Source organism: Notamacropus eugenii, chromosome 4, assembly GCF_028372415.1.
Source record: "Notamacropus eugenii isolate mMacEug1 chromosome 4, mMacEug1.pri_v2, whole genome shotgun sequence".
Classification (NCBI taxonomy): domain Eukaryota; kingdom Metazoa; phylum Chordata; class Mammalia; order Diprotodontia; family Macropodidae; genus Notamacropus; species Notamacropus eugenii.
This window is the reverse complement of record NC_092875.1, coordinates 234,370,664-234,389,891: the sequence shown is the minus strand read 5'-3', so window position 1 is coordinate 234,389,891 and position 19,228 is coordinate 234,370,664. Positions and strand designations below refer to the sequence as shown.

The window sequence follows — 19,228 nt, the reverse complement described above, 5'->3', positions numbered from 1 at the left end:
CTAGAAGATCAATAAAAGAATAAATTAAGCCCTGATTTGTACCATTTGCCAGTTTTCAAGGTGCAAATGATCACAATAAAATTTTAACAATTTTCTCTTATAGACTGGGATGAGCCACCTCCAGTATACCATTGGTGATGTCTATCAATATTTGCTGTATTAGTGGCAGGTAGATGGATGGAGCACTAGGTTTGGAATCAGAAAGACTCATCTTCATGAGTTCAAATCCAGCCTAAGAATCTTACTAACTGGGTGACCCTGGGCAAGTCACTTAACCTTGTTTCTCTCAGTTCCTTATCTATAAAATGAACTGGAGAAGGAAATGGCAAACCACTCTACTATCTTTGCCAAGAAAACCCTAAAATGGAGTCACAAAGATTTGAACTGAAACAACTCAACAACAAAATTGCTCTATTGGAAATTAGGATATCTTAATGTCATTATAAAAAGAGTTTTGACTTCAGGAACTCCCTGAAAGGATCTTAGACACCCCCAGGGGTACCTAGACTACACTTTGAGAACCTTACTCTCAAAAGAAAAGAACTACACTTTAGAACCAGAAATTTAAGACCTGGCTTTGATTTTCCAAGGACTCACTCCATAGGTAGTATCCATAAGGCAAGTCATGTCAACTCTATGAATCTCAGTTTCTTCATCTATAAAATGGGCATAATAACATTTGTACTTCTTACCTCATCTTCATCAGGGATGTGATGAAGAAGATACTGTGTAAATCTTAGAGTGCCATTGAAATAATGAGTTGTACTCATCACCAGGACTTTATCTCCTTCTAAAGGAGACCCTTTGACTTGACTCAAGTAGTAGCTCTGACCAGCTAGCATTACTGTGGTTGATTTTGAGGAACCAGAAAGGGTACCAGCTCAAGTGTAAGTTGCTCTGTGCTCCCCAACTTTATTTCTGAAATCCAGGCAGGACAGAGCTACAGATCCCAGTAGTGTCTATACTGCTTTTTCTGCAGGTCCTAAAATAGTCCTCCAGGCAAGATACTGCTGTGTCAAAACCAGCAGAAGAACATTTAAAACAATGGGAGACAAAGCCAGGCTCCTGTTCAGGGTTGCTGAATATTTTCCCAAACTGTACTTGGTGTGTACCATAAAGAGACTGTTTGTGCTTTATTTTCTGATGGAATTTACTTCTGCTTACCACCTGTGTGACCTTCGACAAGTCCCTTAACCTCTCTGGGTCTGAGTTTCTTCATCTCTAAAATGAAGTGGTTGGATTACATGACCTCTAAAATCCTCCCAGCATTAAATGTCTGATCCTATGAATTGCTATTCAAGTCACATAGCACTTTATGGTCTTCCAAAGGAGGAGACATCCACAAATCCAGTGCACTTCACCAATTTCAATGAGTTGGTCAATCTGATAGTAGCTCAAATCACAGAGCTGCTTGATTACAAAAACTCTGGGTAAGATTGACTGAAGACTTTGTCCAGAACTGACTCCCACTCCTGTAGATCCTGTGCTAATCTCAGGTGATGACCCTCAACACAGGGCAGCACTTGCTTTGTATTATGCTTTATGTGTCCATCAAGACTTGTTTACCAGGCTGCTGTAGTAGATGATGAGCTTTCTTCCTCCCATCATCCTCCCCACACTCTTACTCAATACTGTCAATTCTTCTATGTGTTCTTATTAGTTCTCTCCCATGACAGCTTAAAAATGCTCGTGTCACCTATTGATAAGCATTCGCTGAATCTAAAAGTTTCTGCTTTGGGGGGGAAGTTTTTTGTTGTTGTTTAAAAGAATTTGTAACGAGGTATTTATCTTCTTTTGGGTATCTTTGACTCTTCCCCTTCACACATCTCGTATCTAATCAGCCACCACGGCCTGCCCATCCTAATTCCATGTCATGTCTTCCATCTGTTCCATCCTCCCTACTCCTACCACATTCCTACCATATTACCTTGTTTGGTTTCTTATTGAACCTGTGTAGGGTACAGTACTGGATGTGAGTTACTTCTTCTCCTGAGGCACATAGCTACCTGCTTTATAACTTACAGTCTTAAAGAGTTGCCTGGGGCACTGAGAAGTTCCTTGATTTGTCCAGGGTCAAATAGCTTGTATGTGTCAGGAGCAGAACTTATACCCTGGTCTTCCTGACTCCAAGACTAGCTTTTTTTCCCACGACATCATGCTGCCTCTTTTATTGTGTATAATAGTTATCTGTGCTTATGTGTTATTAGCTTACCAGTGGGAGCAACGAGCATGTCTCTATTTTGTTTTAATTTATTTATATGTTTTTGGTTTAGAACATTCATTTCCAAAAGCTTTTGAGTTTTCTCCTCTTCCCTCTCCCCAAGACGGCATGCAGTCTGATATAGGCTCTACGTGTACATTCATATTAAACGTATTTTCACATTAGTCAGGTTGTAAAGAAGAATTATAACCAATGGAATGAATCATGAGAAAGAAGAAACAAAACAAAAAAGGAGAGAGAACAAATAGTATGTTTTGATCTGGATTCAGACTGTAATTCTTTTTCTGGATGTAGACAGCATTTTTCATCAGGAGCTTTTTGGAGCTGTCTTAGAACCTTGCATTGCTGAGAAGAGTCAAGTCCATCAAAGTTAGTCATCAACCAACCAAGTTAGTTGGTTATAACTGTGTACAATGTTCTCCTGGTTCTTCTCCCCTCACTCAGCATCAGTTCATATAAGTCTTTCCAGGTTTTTCTGAAGTCTGCCTGCTCCTCATTTCTTGTAGACAGTAGTACTCCATTGCATTCGTATACCCAATAGATGGGCATCCGCTCAGTTTCCAATTCTTTTGCCACCACAAAAAGAGCTGCTATAAATATTTTTGTACATAAAAATGGGACCTATTCCCATTTTTATGATGTCTTTGAAATACAGTACTAGAAGTGGTATTTCTGGGTCAAAAGGTATGCACATTTTTATAGCCCTTTGGGTATAGTTCCAAATTGCTCTCCAAAATGGTTGGATCAGTTCACAAGTCTACCAACAATGCATCAGTGTTCCAATTTAAGGACTTTGTCTTATGTAAATTCTGTAAATTTTCCAGTGACTTCCACAGAGTAGGTATTTTAATAAATTTTGAGGGTTGAATTGAATTTTTAAAGAAGAATTTGTATGGAAAGCATGGGAACATTACTGAAAGGGAAGGGAAAGAAGAAAAAGGGAGGATAAGGCTAGAGAACTAAAAGCTAGATCAGTAGCCTAGTCCTACAGCCTGTGTATTTACAATTAGGCTGAGACAGCTCTTAGATTGTTATGGCCAAAAGGTACCTTACCTACCAGTTCATCCAAACACCTCATTTTGCAGATGAGGAAATCAAGGCACACAAAGGTTGAAGCGACTATCCAGTCACACAGCTAGTGAATAGCACTAGGAAACATTGGGAGGTGAGAGAGAAGAAGGGCAGCAATACTTCTGACCTTCGCTTTTAATATTAGTAACAATTAAATAAACAAAAAACAGTAAATCACATTTAAATAGAACTTTGTACAATTTCACTGTAATCGGAAACTCTCTCTCCCTTCACATATTGGCATCTATTCTCCAGTTTATTACAACCTTGGTGAGACTTGTCTGAGGCACTGAGTTAAAGTGACTTGCCATGGTCAGATGGCCAATTTATGTCAGAGACAGGAATCTAGATCTTCTTGACAATTAGGCCAATACTCTACCAATGGATAGAGACCTGGCTGCCTTTGTCTGTCTGAAATCTGGAACAAAAAATAATACCATAGGGTTTTTCAAAGTACTTTCATCTCAACAGTCACCACCCCACCCTCCCCAGCAAAGTCTGTCTGATGATGCATAACATGGACAGTCCTCACATGCAAGCAGAAGTAAATGGAGAGGTTCATGCTAGGACACATAATTAAGTTTTTGAAAAATGCTTTTGAAAATGTTGATATGCTCCCAAGGAAATTTATAGCATTCCCTGGCAGAATCTCAATACTTGATGACTGAAAACCATTATTCCTCCTTGCCTTTGGGTTGGGTCTAAATGTCACTTTAATCTGTCAAACATTTTGCTTATTTAAAAAAAAAAAGCAGTCAACCCAATAGAATTTTCAAATATGCCAGGCAATAAAGGACTCATTAAAATTAGTTAAGTAAAAATATCCTTGGGTCTAATGTTTGTTCATGCATGAATATTTATAGAGAAGGGCAATAATAACAAAAATTACAAAATTAAAATGTCAGCAGACATTATAAAGTTTTTTAAATGAAACAAAGCTTCATTAGGAGCAAGTATCCCACCTATTTTTACAGTTCCTTGTTTTTTGACACTGGCATATTTCCTGTGCTTAAGCCTGTCTGCAGGGGCTAAGGCAATAAGCGATAGACGGAAGTCGTAGAAATAGCGTTTGCCCACATGCTCGAAGCCAAAAGGAATCCGAGGCGGGCCTGTTCAACAGTAAGCATGGTGTGGTAAGATGTGATAGGTTAGAATGAAAAAATATAAATTCAAATCCCAGCTCTGCCATTTGCTAAATGTATATTTAGAACAGCTAAGAGGTACAGTGGAGAGAGCGTCAGGCGTGGAGTGTGGAAGATTCGTCTTTGTGAGCACAAATCTGGCCTCAGACACTGACTGCTTGTGTCACCCTAGGCATGTCACTTAATACTGTTTGCTTCAATTTCCTCACATGTAAAATGAGCTGGAGAAAGAAGTGGCAAACCACTCTCCAGCATCTTTGCCAAGAAAAGCTCAGATGGAGTCACAGAAAATCAGACATGATTGAAACAGTTGGACAAGATATGTATCTATGGGCAAATCACTTTATACCTCTGGCCTTTAGCTCTTGCATCTATAAAGTGAGGGCATTGTATTGGTTAATATAACAGGGAGAGTACTAAAAAGAAATGTGATGACAAATGAGGAATCAGGTCATCTATGTGAGGTGTGACTGTAAAATCAGGAGACAGCTATTTGGACAAGCACACCACAATGTATACATCCAAGTCAGTCACATCCCCTTCACAATGTCAGTTGTGAAGTCAATGTCATAGAGGCACAAGAACATAAGATTTTAAAATGGAAAGGACCTTCAAAGTCATCAAGTCCAATCCCATCAGTTTACAGTTGAGGAAACTGAGGCAAAATGTTATGTAATTTTCCCAGGGTCATACAACGAGTAAGTGGCAGAACCAGATCCTCTAACTCCACATCCAGAGATCTTTATAGAACTTTGTACAAAAAATTACTTCTGTGAGCCTTCCATTCAAAATACTTGGGGAACTCTGCTTTGAGTATTGCCTTTAGAAGCTGTGTTACATTCTTTCAGATATACTTAGCGTGAGAGACTTTATCCTTTGAAAGTGCATTTGATGTTTTGAAATATCCAAAAATCATTCAGGGCCAAATCTAGTAAAAAAGGTAGATGACCCACCTGGGCCAAAACCAGGGTATAACTTACTCCAGGTATTGAGGCCAAGGCTCTTCTTTTGTGCCTCATTGACCCTCAGGCAGTTCCAAAAGAGAAGTCCCCAAAATGGTGGCAGCATCATTAGAATAAGTAGGTGACCCTTTTACACTCATTTGGATGTCTGAGTTCTGATAAATTTAGGCTTTTGCCTTTTCAAGCAATGTCCTCACTTAATAATCCGTCCTGGGATAATCAGATCTTTATCGTTTATCTTTGCCAATCATTTGGGACAGAATTTTCACGTGAGTGCAGCTACTTCCCACCCTTTCCCTGTCTCCCCTATCCAGGCAGCAGATGCTTGGGAAAAGCAAATTATTTGTAGCACTGACTTTCTTTTTGTACTGAGCCTGCACACCTTCTTTGCAACTTAGGATTTCACAGTATATAAGCACTGAGACTTGCCCAGGGTCACATAGTTATGTGTGTCAACACTTGAACCCAGATCTTTCTTGAGGCCAAGAGCAGTTTTCTATCCACTATGCCTCACTGCCTCTCAGCATTTACTTTAATTAAGCATAATTAGGGGAAACAAATAGACTTATTCCAAGACTTATCTGGTATAAATGATTTTTTTCAAACTTCCATAGTCTTGAGATTGACAGTACCTCTATTTCCTTTCTTTAACATGAATAATAAAGAGTCAACCATCACCCTAATTTTCCTTTTAAAAATCTTTTAGCTTTGTCCCTTGGGCATTAATACAAGGTAACTCCTGAGTCGTGTTAACAGTTGAAATTCTTGCTCTCAAAACCTATTGACAGAGAGGCAAAAAAAAAAGAAAGAAAGAAGTAGAGAGGTCTCATAAATGAAGACGTAGCTGTAGATACTGAAATCCAAATTAAATTGTGGGACCAGATGAATTTTATTTTTTCCCTATTTCTTTTCTATTTTTTCTTTTAAATAGAATTTCATTTTTTTCCCCAATTACATATAAAGACAATTTTTAACATTCTCTTTTAAATAAAATTTTGAGTTCCAAATTTTCTTCTTCCTCCCTAAGACAGTAAGCAATTTGATACAGGTTATATATGTGCAATAATGTAAAAGATATATCATATTAGTCATATTGTGAAAGAAGAAACAGGACAAAAAAGAAAAAAACTACAAAAAAATAAAGAAAATGAAAACAGAATGCTTCAGTCTGCATCCAGACACTGTCAGTTCTTTTCTCTAGATGTTTACCAAATGAATTTTTAAAAGTAATAGAAGTTTGGCACCCAGTGGGGGAGATGTGGAGAATAGGATGGGTAGGAGAAAAGGGGAAAGAATGACTGTTACAACGTCCAAACATTCTATGGAATCAGTCCAGACAAAATCCCAAGTTGTGAGAGACAATTAACTACAAAGGCAGCTGATGGACAATCTGATCTGTACTAACTTTCTCTTCTTTACATTTTAAGCTGCAGGATGGAATGAGCTTCTTTGAAAATGACAGTTTCTTTAGGGAGCCAAAAGAAGTCAGCATCCGTGTATTTTCCAACCAAGGGAGTCATCACATGCCTCGTTCAATGGGAAACTGGTCTTACTCCAATCCAGACTCCATGCAGTTTGGAGACCAGACACTGTCGAAGTTGAAGCAGACAGACCGATGCTCTGCCACAGAGAATATCTTCTTGGATGCATTGGCCTTGGATGATGAGCCCGATGACCCTCCGCCTCGGAAAGCGGCACGAGAGAAGTTTATCACTTGCCTGCATGAAGTAATCCTTATATTCTCTCCATTTTTAATTGTTCTCTAATGAAGTAGCTATAATTAAGCAATAATGGAACATGGTCCTTTCCCACAGCTTAGAGGGTCAAGATAAAAGATAAAGGAAAGGAAAAGATTACTGAGGCAGGAGAATAGGTGTTTCTATTTCCATGTCCTCACTCCTGGCCATGTTGTTGTCCCTGACAACATGGCTGCTATTTAGTTTCTCCCAGATAGACCCAGTGCGTTTTCTATGAAAGGTGAAGTCTCTTCTGAGAACAGATGCCATATTCATCAGTGTTGTCAGTAGCACCAATTCTAATCTTTGCTATGTACACAAGATGTCTAGATATTTAAAAATCCGGATTGGAGCTATTCAAATAATGCAGACCGTAATGTAGATCTCTGATTAGAGAAAAAGATGTTCCGTCCATCCATAGGAGGTGTTATAGTGAATAAAATACTGGATGCAAGGTCAGCAAAAGTCTGAGCTCAAAATCTTCCTCAGGTATTGCTAGCTATGTGACTCTAGGCGAGACATTTACACTCTTAGGCTCAGGTTCCTCATCTGCAAAATGGGAATAACAATAGCATCTATTTCACACAGTTGTAATCAAATAAGATTATATATAAAGTCCTTTGCAAATTTTAAAGGGCTATTTAAATGTAAGGTGTTATTACTCTGTGACCTTGGGAGTGCTGAGAATTACAAAGAAAAGCAAAAAGCTCACAATCTAATAGGGAAAATAGAATTAATCTAATTAACCTCTTTAGGTTTCATTTTTTTCATATGTCAGTTAAGACAGTGGAATTACATGATCCCTAATGCCCTCTTGAATTCCAAATTCTAAAGGAGAAATTGTTAATGATGAAATCTGTCCCAAAGTGAAATGGGCTACCTCAGAACATGGTGGGTTTTCTATCCCTGGAGGTGTTGGCAGGGAGGCTGCATAATCACTTGTTGATATAGTATGAAAAAGATTCTTATCCAGTTACATGTTGGACTAAATGCTGAGGTTCCTTCCAGCTCTGAGATTCTAGAATTGTATGAATCCTTTGGGAAAATATGAAATATTGAAAGATACAAGTTAGAAGGGCTAAGAACCAAAAGTAAATGCTTCTACCACCCCCATATTAGCACATCAGGAATCAAATGCAAATGTGTGAGATTGAGAGTACTCAGTTCCCTACAAGTTCCTGAAGACTCATAATTTTCCTCAGTACCTATCCATTCTTGGGAATGTGGATGGAAATTGGATTGTGTTAGGAATGAGGAATATCTCAGTTCTCTACTTCTATGGGATTAAATGTGAGGCAGATCCTCTAAGTTCTCCTGATTCAACTCAGGATTATCCTCACTGAAGAAAAACACACTGGTAAAAGAGCCCTCATACCAAAAACTACAGGACAACCCTGGGTGGCTTTTTTTTCTTTTTTTTAGGATAAGACCCCGAAGACAATGGCAACTATTACTCCTTGCTCCCATTTCCGTAGAAGTTTAAGGTTTATAAAGTGCTTTGCCTCCCCTAGGGGGGGCCCTTAGATATCATCAGTTTCATCGTTGACTCCCAAGGAAGTCCAAGATGCCAAGAATCTTTTAGGCCAGATTGGATCTATTCCAATTCAAACATAATTCCTAATGCTGAGTGAAACCTAAAACATCCTCCTGTGGACTAAGGGTGGGATTCCGTGCATCTATGGGATCCTTTCATTCACCATTCTTCCCTTTAAATTTTTGCGTGTAGCATCATGTGAATTTCTATTTGTCACTACTTGGTGACAGCCTAGGCCTTGTCACCCAGTTGTTCTCCATGAACTGACTGATTGGACTTCAGTCAATCAATTACCAAGCATCTATTAAATATCTACTGTGTTCAAGGCACTGTGCTCCGCACTGGAATTACAAGGATAGCAAAAACAGTCCCTATCTTCAAAGTGCTCACATTCTGATGGAGGATACAACCTGCAAAATAACTATGTATAAAAATAAGATATATACAGATTCATTGGAAAGTAACCTCAGATTGGAAGACACTAACTACTTCAGTAACCAGGAAAGACCTCCTGCAGAAGGTAGAATCTGAGCTAGATCTTAAAGGACACCAGGAATACTGAGAGGCAGGGGTGAGGAGCCAGAGCTTCTAGGCATTAGGGTCAGCCAGAGAAAAGGCCGAGAGAGTAGAAATGGAGTGTTATGTTTGAGGAACTGTAAGTAAACTAAGGCACCTGAGTCATAGAGTTTGTGGAGGAGAAGAAAGTGTAAGAAAACTTGAAAGGTGGGCAAGGGCAGGTTATGAAAGTGCCTTAAATATCAAAAAGAAGAGCTCATATTTGATTTTGGAGGTAATAGAGAGTCACTAAAGTTTATTGAATTGGGGTAGGGGAGCGGTGAAGAGAAATCTAGTCAGACCCAAACTTTAGGAAATCCATTTTGGCCCCTGGGAGGAGGATGGATTGGAGCAGGGATCAACTGAGACAAACAGAACCCTTAGAACTCCAGGTGAGAGATAATAAGGACCTGAACTGGATTAGTAGCTGAGCTAATGGAAAGGAGATGCAACTAGAGATGGTGTGAAGGAAGAGATGATGAGATTTGGGAACAGATTAGATATCTGGGGAGAGTAAGATAAGAAGTCTTAGATGTCACCGAGGTTGTGAGCGTGAGTACCTGGGAGGTTAGTGGTGCCCTGTACAGTAAGAGCATCCTTCAAAAGAAGGGAAGGTTTGGGGGAAGAGACTCAAAGTTCTTTTTTGGACAGAATGAGTTTGAGATGCCCCCCTCCCTTTTATGTTTTCTTTTGTGTGTTGTCCTCTTACATTTGAGTATAAGCTCTTTGAGGGCAGAGTCTCATTTTCTTCTGCTTATAATGGTATTCCCAGTGCTTAGCACAGAGCCTGGCATACAGTAAACAATAAATGTTGTTTTCTTCCTCCCTTCCTTCCTTCCTTTCTTCCTTCCTTCCTTCCTTCCTTTGGAGAGGGCAATTTCAATTGAATGGTCAAAGTCAGATTGCAGGTACTTTAAGAAAGAGTATAGGAATGGAGGAACCAAGTCTAGATCACTCTCTCAAAGAGTTTGTCCAAGAAGGGGTGGAGAGATTTAGAATGATATCTAGTGGGGAGAGTAGGATCAAGTAACAACAAAAGAAAAATGGACTTGTTCATGGGTAGTGTGGGAAGGAATAAGGAGAGATTGAAAATAAGAAGAAAAGTGGGGGTGGTAATGAGATCTTGTTTTGACTGTCAGATTTACAAGTAGCTAGACCTGTCATTTAGAATTAGGATTATTCCTAAAGCCTTCCCTAGCCACCAAGAATCACCAGTCAGAGTTAATCTCTTGACTCTTTTTTTCTCCATCTCCTTCCCCCATCCAACCAGTTGTTCCATATGTCATGTCCATCCCTTTCTCTTCCTACCTCCACAATAGTTCTGACCTTCAACACCTCTCACTTGGGCTACTAAATATCTTCTTCATTGGTTTCCCTCTCCAGTGTCCCCCTCACCAATCCACTTTCCCTTCACATAGCTGCCAAAAAAACTTCCTAATTATACAAGTCTAACCTTGTCAGTCCCTTCCTTAAAACCCTTTAATGGTTTCCCATTGCCTACAACATTTACCACACTCAAAATCAGGATCACACCTTCCTTCTCATATTTCATAGTGCCTTATTTCATATTACCATCTTGTATACTCTGTGATTCAGTCAACCAGACTACTAACTAAATTGTTCCCTGAACTCTATCACCCATCTTGGGTCTTTGTCAACCGTCCACCTTATGCCTTCAGTACATTCCCATTTTCATCTCCAAATCTCAGAATGCTTGCTTTTCCCTGTCTCAGTCTCAAGTGCTTCTATCTACATTAAGCCATATATGGTCCTCCTCATGAGTTATACAATCCTCCTAGTAGGTTAAGTCATCTATGGTCCTCCTTAAAGGTAATGTTCTTTCCCTCCTCAATTTTCCTTCAGCTCTACTTATATATATACTTGTATCCTCACCCCAATAAATTGGGGCAGGGTAAGGACATATATAGTAGATACTTAATAAATGTTGAATCAAATTGAGTTGTTTCCAAATATGAATATGCTCAAGAACTTTCAGAAGAGTCAGGAAAAAAAACCAGGAAATCCATACTCTTTAAATCACAGGGAAACATTCTGATTCTAGAAATCTATTAATTGAAAGGGGTAAAATGCTTTTAAAAAGTCTTCATACAGAAAATGAGAAAATGTCACTAGATAATAACACATTTTAAAAATTGTTGTTTTATGTAAGTAAAAAGAATTCAACACCGGAAAACTAAAGTGCATGTTTGAATTAAATCCTATATCTATTCTCTTGGGACTGAATGGTGCCAGTGTGCCTTGGGTGTCATAGATGTTTCATGGGAAGATGAGGAAAAGGGAAGCTTTCTGAATTTAGGAGTTATAATACTTCGGCCAAACAGATTGAGTCCCACTGTATCCTGAAATATTCTTGACACTGCATTACTTGAGTTCTCCTAGTTATACCTTTCACTCAAGTAGTTGAGACATTGAGTTTAAAGGATGGATTTAAGGAATTGTTACTAAGGAACCATTGTAACAGCTGCCTCATCTGTCAGGCAGCCTCCCACACATTTAATGGAACCCATCGAGCAAATGTCAAAGAGTGCCTTTGTAGGAATGTAGGGAAATGGTGTGTTGGAGGAATAACTGAATGCCTGATCAGTAGTGTAGGAGATCTAAGGTCTATGGACAGAAAGCCATACAGCTCAGAGATCTAGGGAAAGATCCTCAATGTAAAGGGTGCACCATTACCCCCTATCTTGTGGAGGGCTTGGACAAGGCCCCACAAGGAGAGAAGGTGTATATAGGTTGTTCATCTTCATCACTGGAGCAAATGTCTACTTCTATGAGATTACAAATTGAGATCATAATGTAATTTAATGAAAAGAGATCCAGATAGGAATTAAGGAGATTTGTGTTTTAATACTACCTCTGCTTTGAAAGTCAGGGGCCTGTGCTTCCTTGTACTTTTGAGCTAATGGCAACTCTCCCAGTGGGAAAATGAATTAAGGAATTAACTCAATCAACAAGCATTTATCCAATACCTGCTTTGTACCAGGTGCTATGTTGAACACTAGATATACAAAAAAAAATAAAATAAAATAAAGACAGCTCCCAGTGTCCCCCAGGGAGCTTACATTGTAATGGAGGAAACCAACAGGTAGACGTATAAGTAAATACAAAATGTAAACCAAGTAAATAAAAGGTAACACAGAGAAGAGGATAGCGACAATTGGAGGAAATAAGAAGTCTTGTCTAGGAGGTGATACTTGGAACGAAGTTTGGGATTCTAAAGATAGCCTTGAGAAGAAATTTCAGTTAAAACCAAAGTATATAGGGCGTGGCTAATAATAATAATTGATGATATTTCTATGGTGCTTTACAAAATGCTGAAACTGCATCATCTCATTTTAACCTCACAACAATCTTGTATAAGTACTTTAGGTTTTACTATCCATATTTTACAGGAAAGGAAAGTGAGGCGCAAAGATAATAGCTAGCATTTGTACAGATCTTTACAAATATCATCTCCTATATCCTCACAAAAACCTTGGGATATGGGTGCTGTTATGATATCCATTTTACAGCTGAGGAAACTAAGGCTGACCTAGGTTAAAGTGACTTGCCCAAGGTCATGCAGCTAGTAAGTGTCTGAAACTGGATTTAAACCCAGGTCTTCCTAGCTCCAGTCACAACACTCAATTCCCTGCACTGTCCAGCTTCCTCTTTTAAAACTATAAAATGCCATGATAATATGTGGTATTATTATTATTCGGGCCCTTCAAAGAAGCATGGAAGAACTAACCTTCCCTGTGCCAGCTTCCGTATCTCCTTATCCTATTACCATCTCCATCCTTGCTATACCAGTACCCTTTTTAGAGTCTATGGTATCTATATCACAGTGTTTCTCTGCATTTCTCTGGCCAGCACCTTCCTTCTAATTTATATCCCTTTCCCCCATTGCCTGCAACGTACCTCTATAAGGTGTATTTTCATTTAAAAAAATTTGTTGACATGTTTTATTTTTCAATACATTTTTAAATATCCTCACCCTATGAGAACTCTCTTATAATAAAATAAAACAACTAACAAATACTATTGCAAACTAACTAAAGGTAATGATACAAGGGGCCTTACTTGAAAAAGCATTCAACATTCCATGCCTATAGCTCCCCACCACCGCCTCTTTTCTCTCTGCTTTGTTTAAAGTGTTCTTATCAGGTATTTTCTCAGGATAGAAGCCACAGAATGAAGCAACCAAAATCGGATTTATCTGTTTTGTATTGTTTTGTTTTGTTTTTCTTACAGGAAGAAGATAACTGCAAAGGAAATCTTCAAAGGTAAGGTGAATGAAAATTACATGAGCTAAAGTAGGCCTGAGCTGAATTTCTTAGTGACTGATTAATTCACCCCTTTTGTAGTAGCCTAGATCTCTTTTCATGATTATGAAAAAAACAAATGTGATCAGGTTTTATTGTTTCATTAATATGATGTCATTGATCACGAATAACTCAAATATCAAACATGGTTACAGCAAGGATTGGCCCTTGGTTTGACATTTACCTAGATTGTGTTATAATTTGATATGCATAATACAGATAGGAGTCTTATGAAATGATTACTTGAAAGTTAAATTCATGATAGTATGTCCCTTCTCAATATAAAGCAAGTATAAGGAACTGTCTGCTGCAAGATGTTTCATCCATTTAAAAACCTGTATGAAAAGTTTTTATTTTAAGAATTACTAGTCATCTCTCTTGGAAATCATAAAGGAAATAGTGGCCGTGGTACATTGGAATGAGCACTGGATTTATTTTCCCTTAAATCAGAGGAAGAGGACCTGGGTTCAGATCCTGGCTTTGCATCTTACCGCTTCTTTGACCTTGGGCAAATGAGCCAACCTCTTTGGCTTTCATTTTCCTCATTTGACAAATGAGAGGGTGAGACTTCATCTCTAAGGTCCCTTCCAGCTCCAAGCCTGTGAGGCTATGAAGTAACTGAAGAACTGTTCCTCTTCTGCCTACTATGTTTTTCTCCCCCATTCTCTTTTTATCTAGTCCCTCTCTACCTTTCTTCCAACCCTTTCTATCATTCTATAAAAGTAGATGCTTTTACACTAATGAAAGCTTTTGTCAGGTCATGTTGACTTTTCTAGCTACCCGCATCCTGGATTCTCCTGTGAAATTTCACTCCGTCAATTACTGTTATCTCACTTCTTCCCCTACTCTCAGAGTCACAGACTTATACGGTTGAAAGGGACCTTGGAGGTCATTGGATTGTAGCCCCTGGACCTCTTTAAACTACTTTTCATCAGCTGCTGACCTTGCATTCTCTCTCAAATCTGCACTTCCCTCATGGTTTACTTCCATTGCATCCTCACTGCAGTCTCAACCCTCAATGCTTAAATTGGAGCTAATTCCTGCCTTTAACCTTTCCTGTTTTCTCTCATGGGAGAAAAGCTTACAATTTTTGCCACCTTAGAGCTTCCTCCTATCTGCTCTCACCCTACCCTCTGTCCTCAATATCTATCCATGCTCTAATCATTGCCAGTACCACCACCCTCCATCATAATTCCATGCCAGTCTGTGCCACTGTCAACTCTGAGAGTAGTTACTTAACTGGTTAGTGCTTTAGCAGGCTGTTCTTGTTACCTCAAAGAAGTATGGGAAGGATGAGAGTTGACTAAACTACTATAAGAACACTTTCAGCTCCTTAAAGGCAAAGGATTCAAGTAACTCCTGTGGTACTGAACCCCTTGTTTGTGTTTGGGGAGTGGAGTTAGAGGTGATCCAGCAAGAACAGAGGACAAGGTTTCAGCCTCTCCTTCCTCATAACTTTTGACATGCTTGCCTAAAAGGACTGTATCTGTGAATAAAGTCATGCCATTTCCTTTTTTCTCTCATTTTAAGCACTGATTACCAGTAGCCATCAATCGCTCCATGTGCTTATTAGCTAACTTATGGGTTACTTCAAACTGATGCAAAAATAGATACTGACCATCATGTCTTGATTGGAATGGTAAAATAGTACCTAGGAGGGAGGCTTATTTCATCCTATTTCACTTTTCTTCAGAGAAAAAAAAATTGGAGGAGAAATTGCCTTAGTATGACCTGGGTTAGCTGTCTTCCCTCATGTACTGAATCTTACAGGAAAAGTTTTACAGTTATGGACCACAATTATATAAAATAATAGCAAGATTAGTAGTCCAAATCGGTGATGGTCAATCATTCCCATTGAGGAAGAATTGATCTCTCTGGGTTTCCATTCCCCCTGGGAAGATGACTCCCACATCAGAGATTTACCCAGAGGTATTTAAGTCTCTGGCTAGCTGTTAAAGGATGCTCCTGAAGCCATGGAATCCAGGAAAAATCAGACTCATAGAAAATAAGAACTGGAAGGCACTTAAGATCATTCAGTACAGCCCATTCATTTTAGAGATAAAGAAATTCCTCTGGGACTAAGACAGACTTCAAAGCCAATCATCCTTTTCCATAAATACACAAGATGTGACTCTGTACTCCAAGCATCATGGACTACCCTGAAGGTGGATGTATGGGAGAAAGCCCAGGGGTTGCTGGAGCTCTCACAGAGTCACTGGAGTGGCTGGCATCATAGCTATTAATTGTCCACTTCTGTTCCATACAATGACAGGCAATTTACCCTAGGGGAGGCACTAAGGTATCACCTATCATGAAACCTTAAAGATATCTGGCAGAAGAAGCCTAAGAGAAATTGAGTGGGCTTGGGCAGGCTCTGACTTTCTTTCCACATCTTTTGTATGTCTATGTGTGCTTTCAGAATAATCTATGTTGGGGGAGGGGAGGGCAAAGAAAGGCAGAATGCTCTGTCTCTTTGCCACCAACATGTTCTTTTCATTTAGTTAATTGGGCAGCCATAGTACATAGTGGGTATGGCCAGAAGAACGAGAAATGGCCTTTGGGCCATGAGTCAATGTGGGCAGGAACACATAGATTTTTGTAGGAGAAATATCTGTCAGTTATTTAGCAGGTGGAGTAGCCTCTACTTGTCATTTTTCTTTTTGCTGTCTAGTTTGGGGGACTTTCACGGCTTGTTGAGACCTCCACCAGAGAACGGCTAGGAGCCAATAGATAAGAGAAGTACAGGGCTTGGTGGGGAAGTTGAAACGGTCGACTGAACTGAGATTCAGGGATATTATTTACGAATCAAAATATTCCATGCAATCTTGCTTTTTGTCACAGGGGAGAGTCGGTTGTGTTAAGTTCTGTCTAACGCAAATCACCTGAACATTTCTAGAATTATACCAGGGTCCATGAAAACACCCTGTGGGATCAGCTGATGCCTGAAAACCACCATGAAACAAGGAAGTATGCCACAAGCATTAAGAATGCTCTTTAGGAAAGGGAACTTCCATCTCCAAAGGGGGAGCAAAAAGAATGACAAGGGTCCGGTTTCCTTTCACCGCGCCAGAACTGTATCTAGCAGGATATATGGCGGGTTTATGATCTCTTCTTTTCTGCTTTTCTCAGGGCAGTTTCAGTGTCCTCCATGTCTGAGTTCCAGCGCCTGATGGACATTTCTCCCTTCCTGCCAGAAAAGGCCATGCCTTCTGCCAACCACAAGGAGGACATCACTCCTCCCTTGTCCCCTGATGACCTGAAGTATATTGAGGAATTTAATAAGAACTGGGACTATACTCCACCCCAGAGCCACAGGAATGGGTTGGCCGAGAAGCCACCAGATTCCTGGGCGGAAAGGACCGAGGGGGGGAGGTCAGGGAACGATGTCCCCGGATCATCGTGGTACCTCACCACAAGTGTCACCATGACCACCAACACCACGACCAGCCCAGAGCACTGCCAGAAGCAGCCTTTGAAGAGCCACGTCATTACTGACAAAATGGGGGTGCGTGTGTTTCATAGCCCACCAGCAGTCCGAAGGTTTGATAGTTCAGTGATGGCAGGCAGCGAGGAGAAGAGCCAGGCAGACCCCGACTTATTGCACTCTGTGAACAAAGCCAAAGGGAACAAGGGGGAGGCAAAAGGCAACTCCCATGAGCATGCATTTGGCAGGTGGCCCTGTGAACACCCAGGGCACCACAGAGACAACTTGGAGGGTGGATTCCACTCCATGGAAGGCCCTGTTTGCACTGCCATGGGATTTTCTTCCCCCTCCCTGCATAGCCTTGAGATGTCCAAGAACATGAGTGACGATATGAAAGAGGTTGCCTTCTCTGTCAGGAATGCTATCCACTCCAGCCCCACGAAGCCCCAGTTCAAGGATATGGCCTGTCAGACCAACGGGTGCAAGACAAAAGGGACACAGACCACCCAGACCATGAACGTTGGCCTACAGACTGAAACCTTGCGTGGTGGAAGTATCACCAGCAGTCCCCACAAGTGTCTCACACCAAAGGCAGGGGGTGGTACCACTCCCGTGTCGTCCCCCTCCAGGAACCTCCGGAGCCGGCAGGTAGCCCCTGCCATTGAGAAGGTGCAGGCCAAATTCGAACGCACATGCTGTTCCCCCAAGTATGGTTCACCTAAGCTACAGAGGAAGAGTCTCCCCAAAGCTGAACAGCCAAATAATAGGACCCTGCCAGGGACACCCCAAAAGGGTAATAGTGAATCTGCCTGGGCCCGCTCAACCACCACAAGGGAGAGCCCGGTGCATACCACCATCAATGATGGTCTCTCCAGCCTATTCAACATTATTGATCACACTCCTGTGGTCCATGATCCCCTCCAGAAGGGAATCCGAGCTGGCAGCCGATCTCGCTCAGCTGAACCACGCCCAGATCTGGGCCCAGGTCAGGAAACAGGTACAAGTTCCAGGGGAAGGTCACCTAGCCCCAGTGGGGCTGGCACTGAAACATCCAGAGAAGAAGGTGGGGAAGGTCCACCTGTGAGACAGGACTTATCTGCTCCTCCCGGCCATACACTGACTGAAAATACTGCCAGGATCCTGAACAAGAAACTCTGGGAGCATGCCTTAAAGGAAGAAAGGAGACAGGCTGCCTATAGCTCCCCAAGTCTTAATAATGACAGCAACATGGGAGAAATGATCAAAGCTGAACCAGGGTCCATTGAGGTAATGAGCACCTTTCCCTCCCTTGGTTCACTGTATCCTAAGCTCCTACCCCTTGGCTTTTTTTCTGCTAAAGGGTTGATATAGCTTGAGTTCAGGACTACACAAAGTCATTTGACTTTAAAAAGTTAAGGGGAATTGCTTAGAGTTGTGGGATGGGGAGGTGTCTGGCTTAGGGAAGAGGGAATTGCGAGAAAGGGAAACTGGGAGCTATTTCAAGAGAAGTTGTCATATCAGTTCCTTCTGGGAGCCAGTGAAAATATGGATTGGCCCAAGCTGCCCTATCAGTCATATGCAAATACACCTGCTTATTTCACTAAGGACTTTCATTTAGAGTCATTATATATCACTGTGTGCATCATTATGGTAAACTAGGATTCTTTATTTTTTTCTGGCGGTAAGTGTATGTATCTTTGCACCACAGATCTTAAAGATGATAAAATCATTCAGAGTCTGGAACTGACTTCTTTTGGTTAAGTTGTGAAGTTGCTGTTAGTGTGTATGCTAAAATATCAAAAACTTTCTTCTTCTTTCTGAAGGAACCAGGATAAAAAGGCTTAGATTCTAATCTTATCCCCATACTAGCTATGTGACCTTGGACATGTTAATTAACCTCTCTGGGCCTCTGATTCTCTTACTAGTAATACAAAATGCCATTATAGAGAATGGAGATTGAGGAAACCCATTTATCCAAGCAAATCAGAGAAGATGAACACGTCAGAATATACCAAAAAGCACACAACAATAAATGAGTTCTTCCACTGAGGCGTGAGATAAGATCTCAGCTCAAACTAAGAGAGGTAGAGCTATCTCACCCAGAGGAGGTCTATTCTCAGCAGAATCTAGAATTTCAAGAAAATTCAGGAAAATAAAAGGACTGGATTCCCACCTATGGCCACCATTTCAAAGTCTTTTTCTCTCTTCCCTGCGTCCTTGGAGTATCCCCTACCCATGTATTTCTCCCAAGAGTGCATGGAACCAATTCAATAAGACCCTTA

The 19,228-nt window shown here is 40.5% G+C and overlaps 1 protein-coding gene across 1 annotated transcript in view; it reads left to right on the top strand.

The window, feature by feature from the left end:
* The window catches only part of MTCL1 (microtubule crosslinking factor 1), a 179,451-nt gene that overhangs the window by 147,854 nt on the left and 12,369 nt on the right, over positions 1-19,228 (top strand). The window contains 3 exon segments of the mRNA XM_072604251.1: positions 6,824-7,123; positions 13,473-13,504; positions 16,673-18,233. Of these exon segments, the coding sequence (XP_072460352.1) occupies positions 6,824-7,123; positions 13,473-13,504; positions 16,673-18,233 (1,893 nt within the window).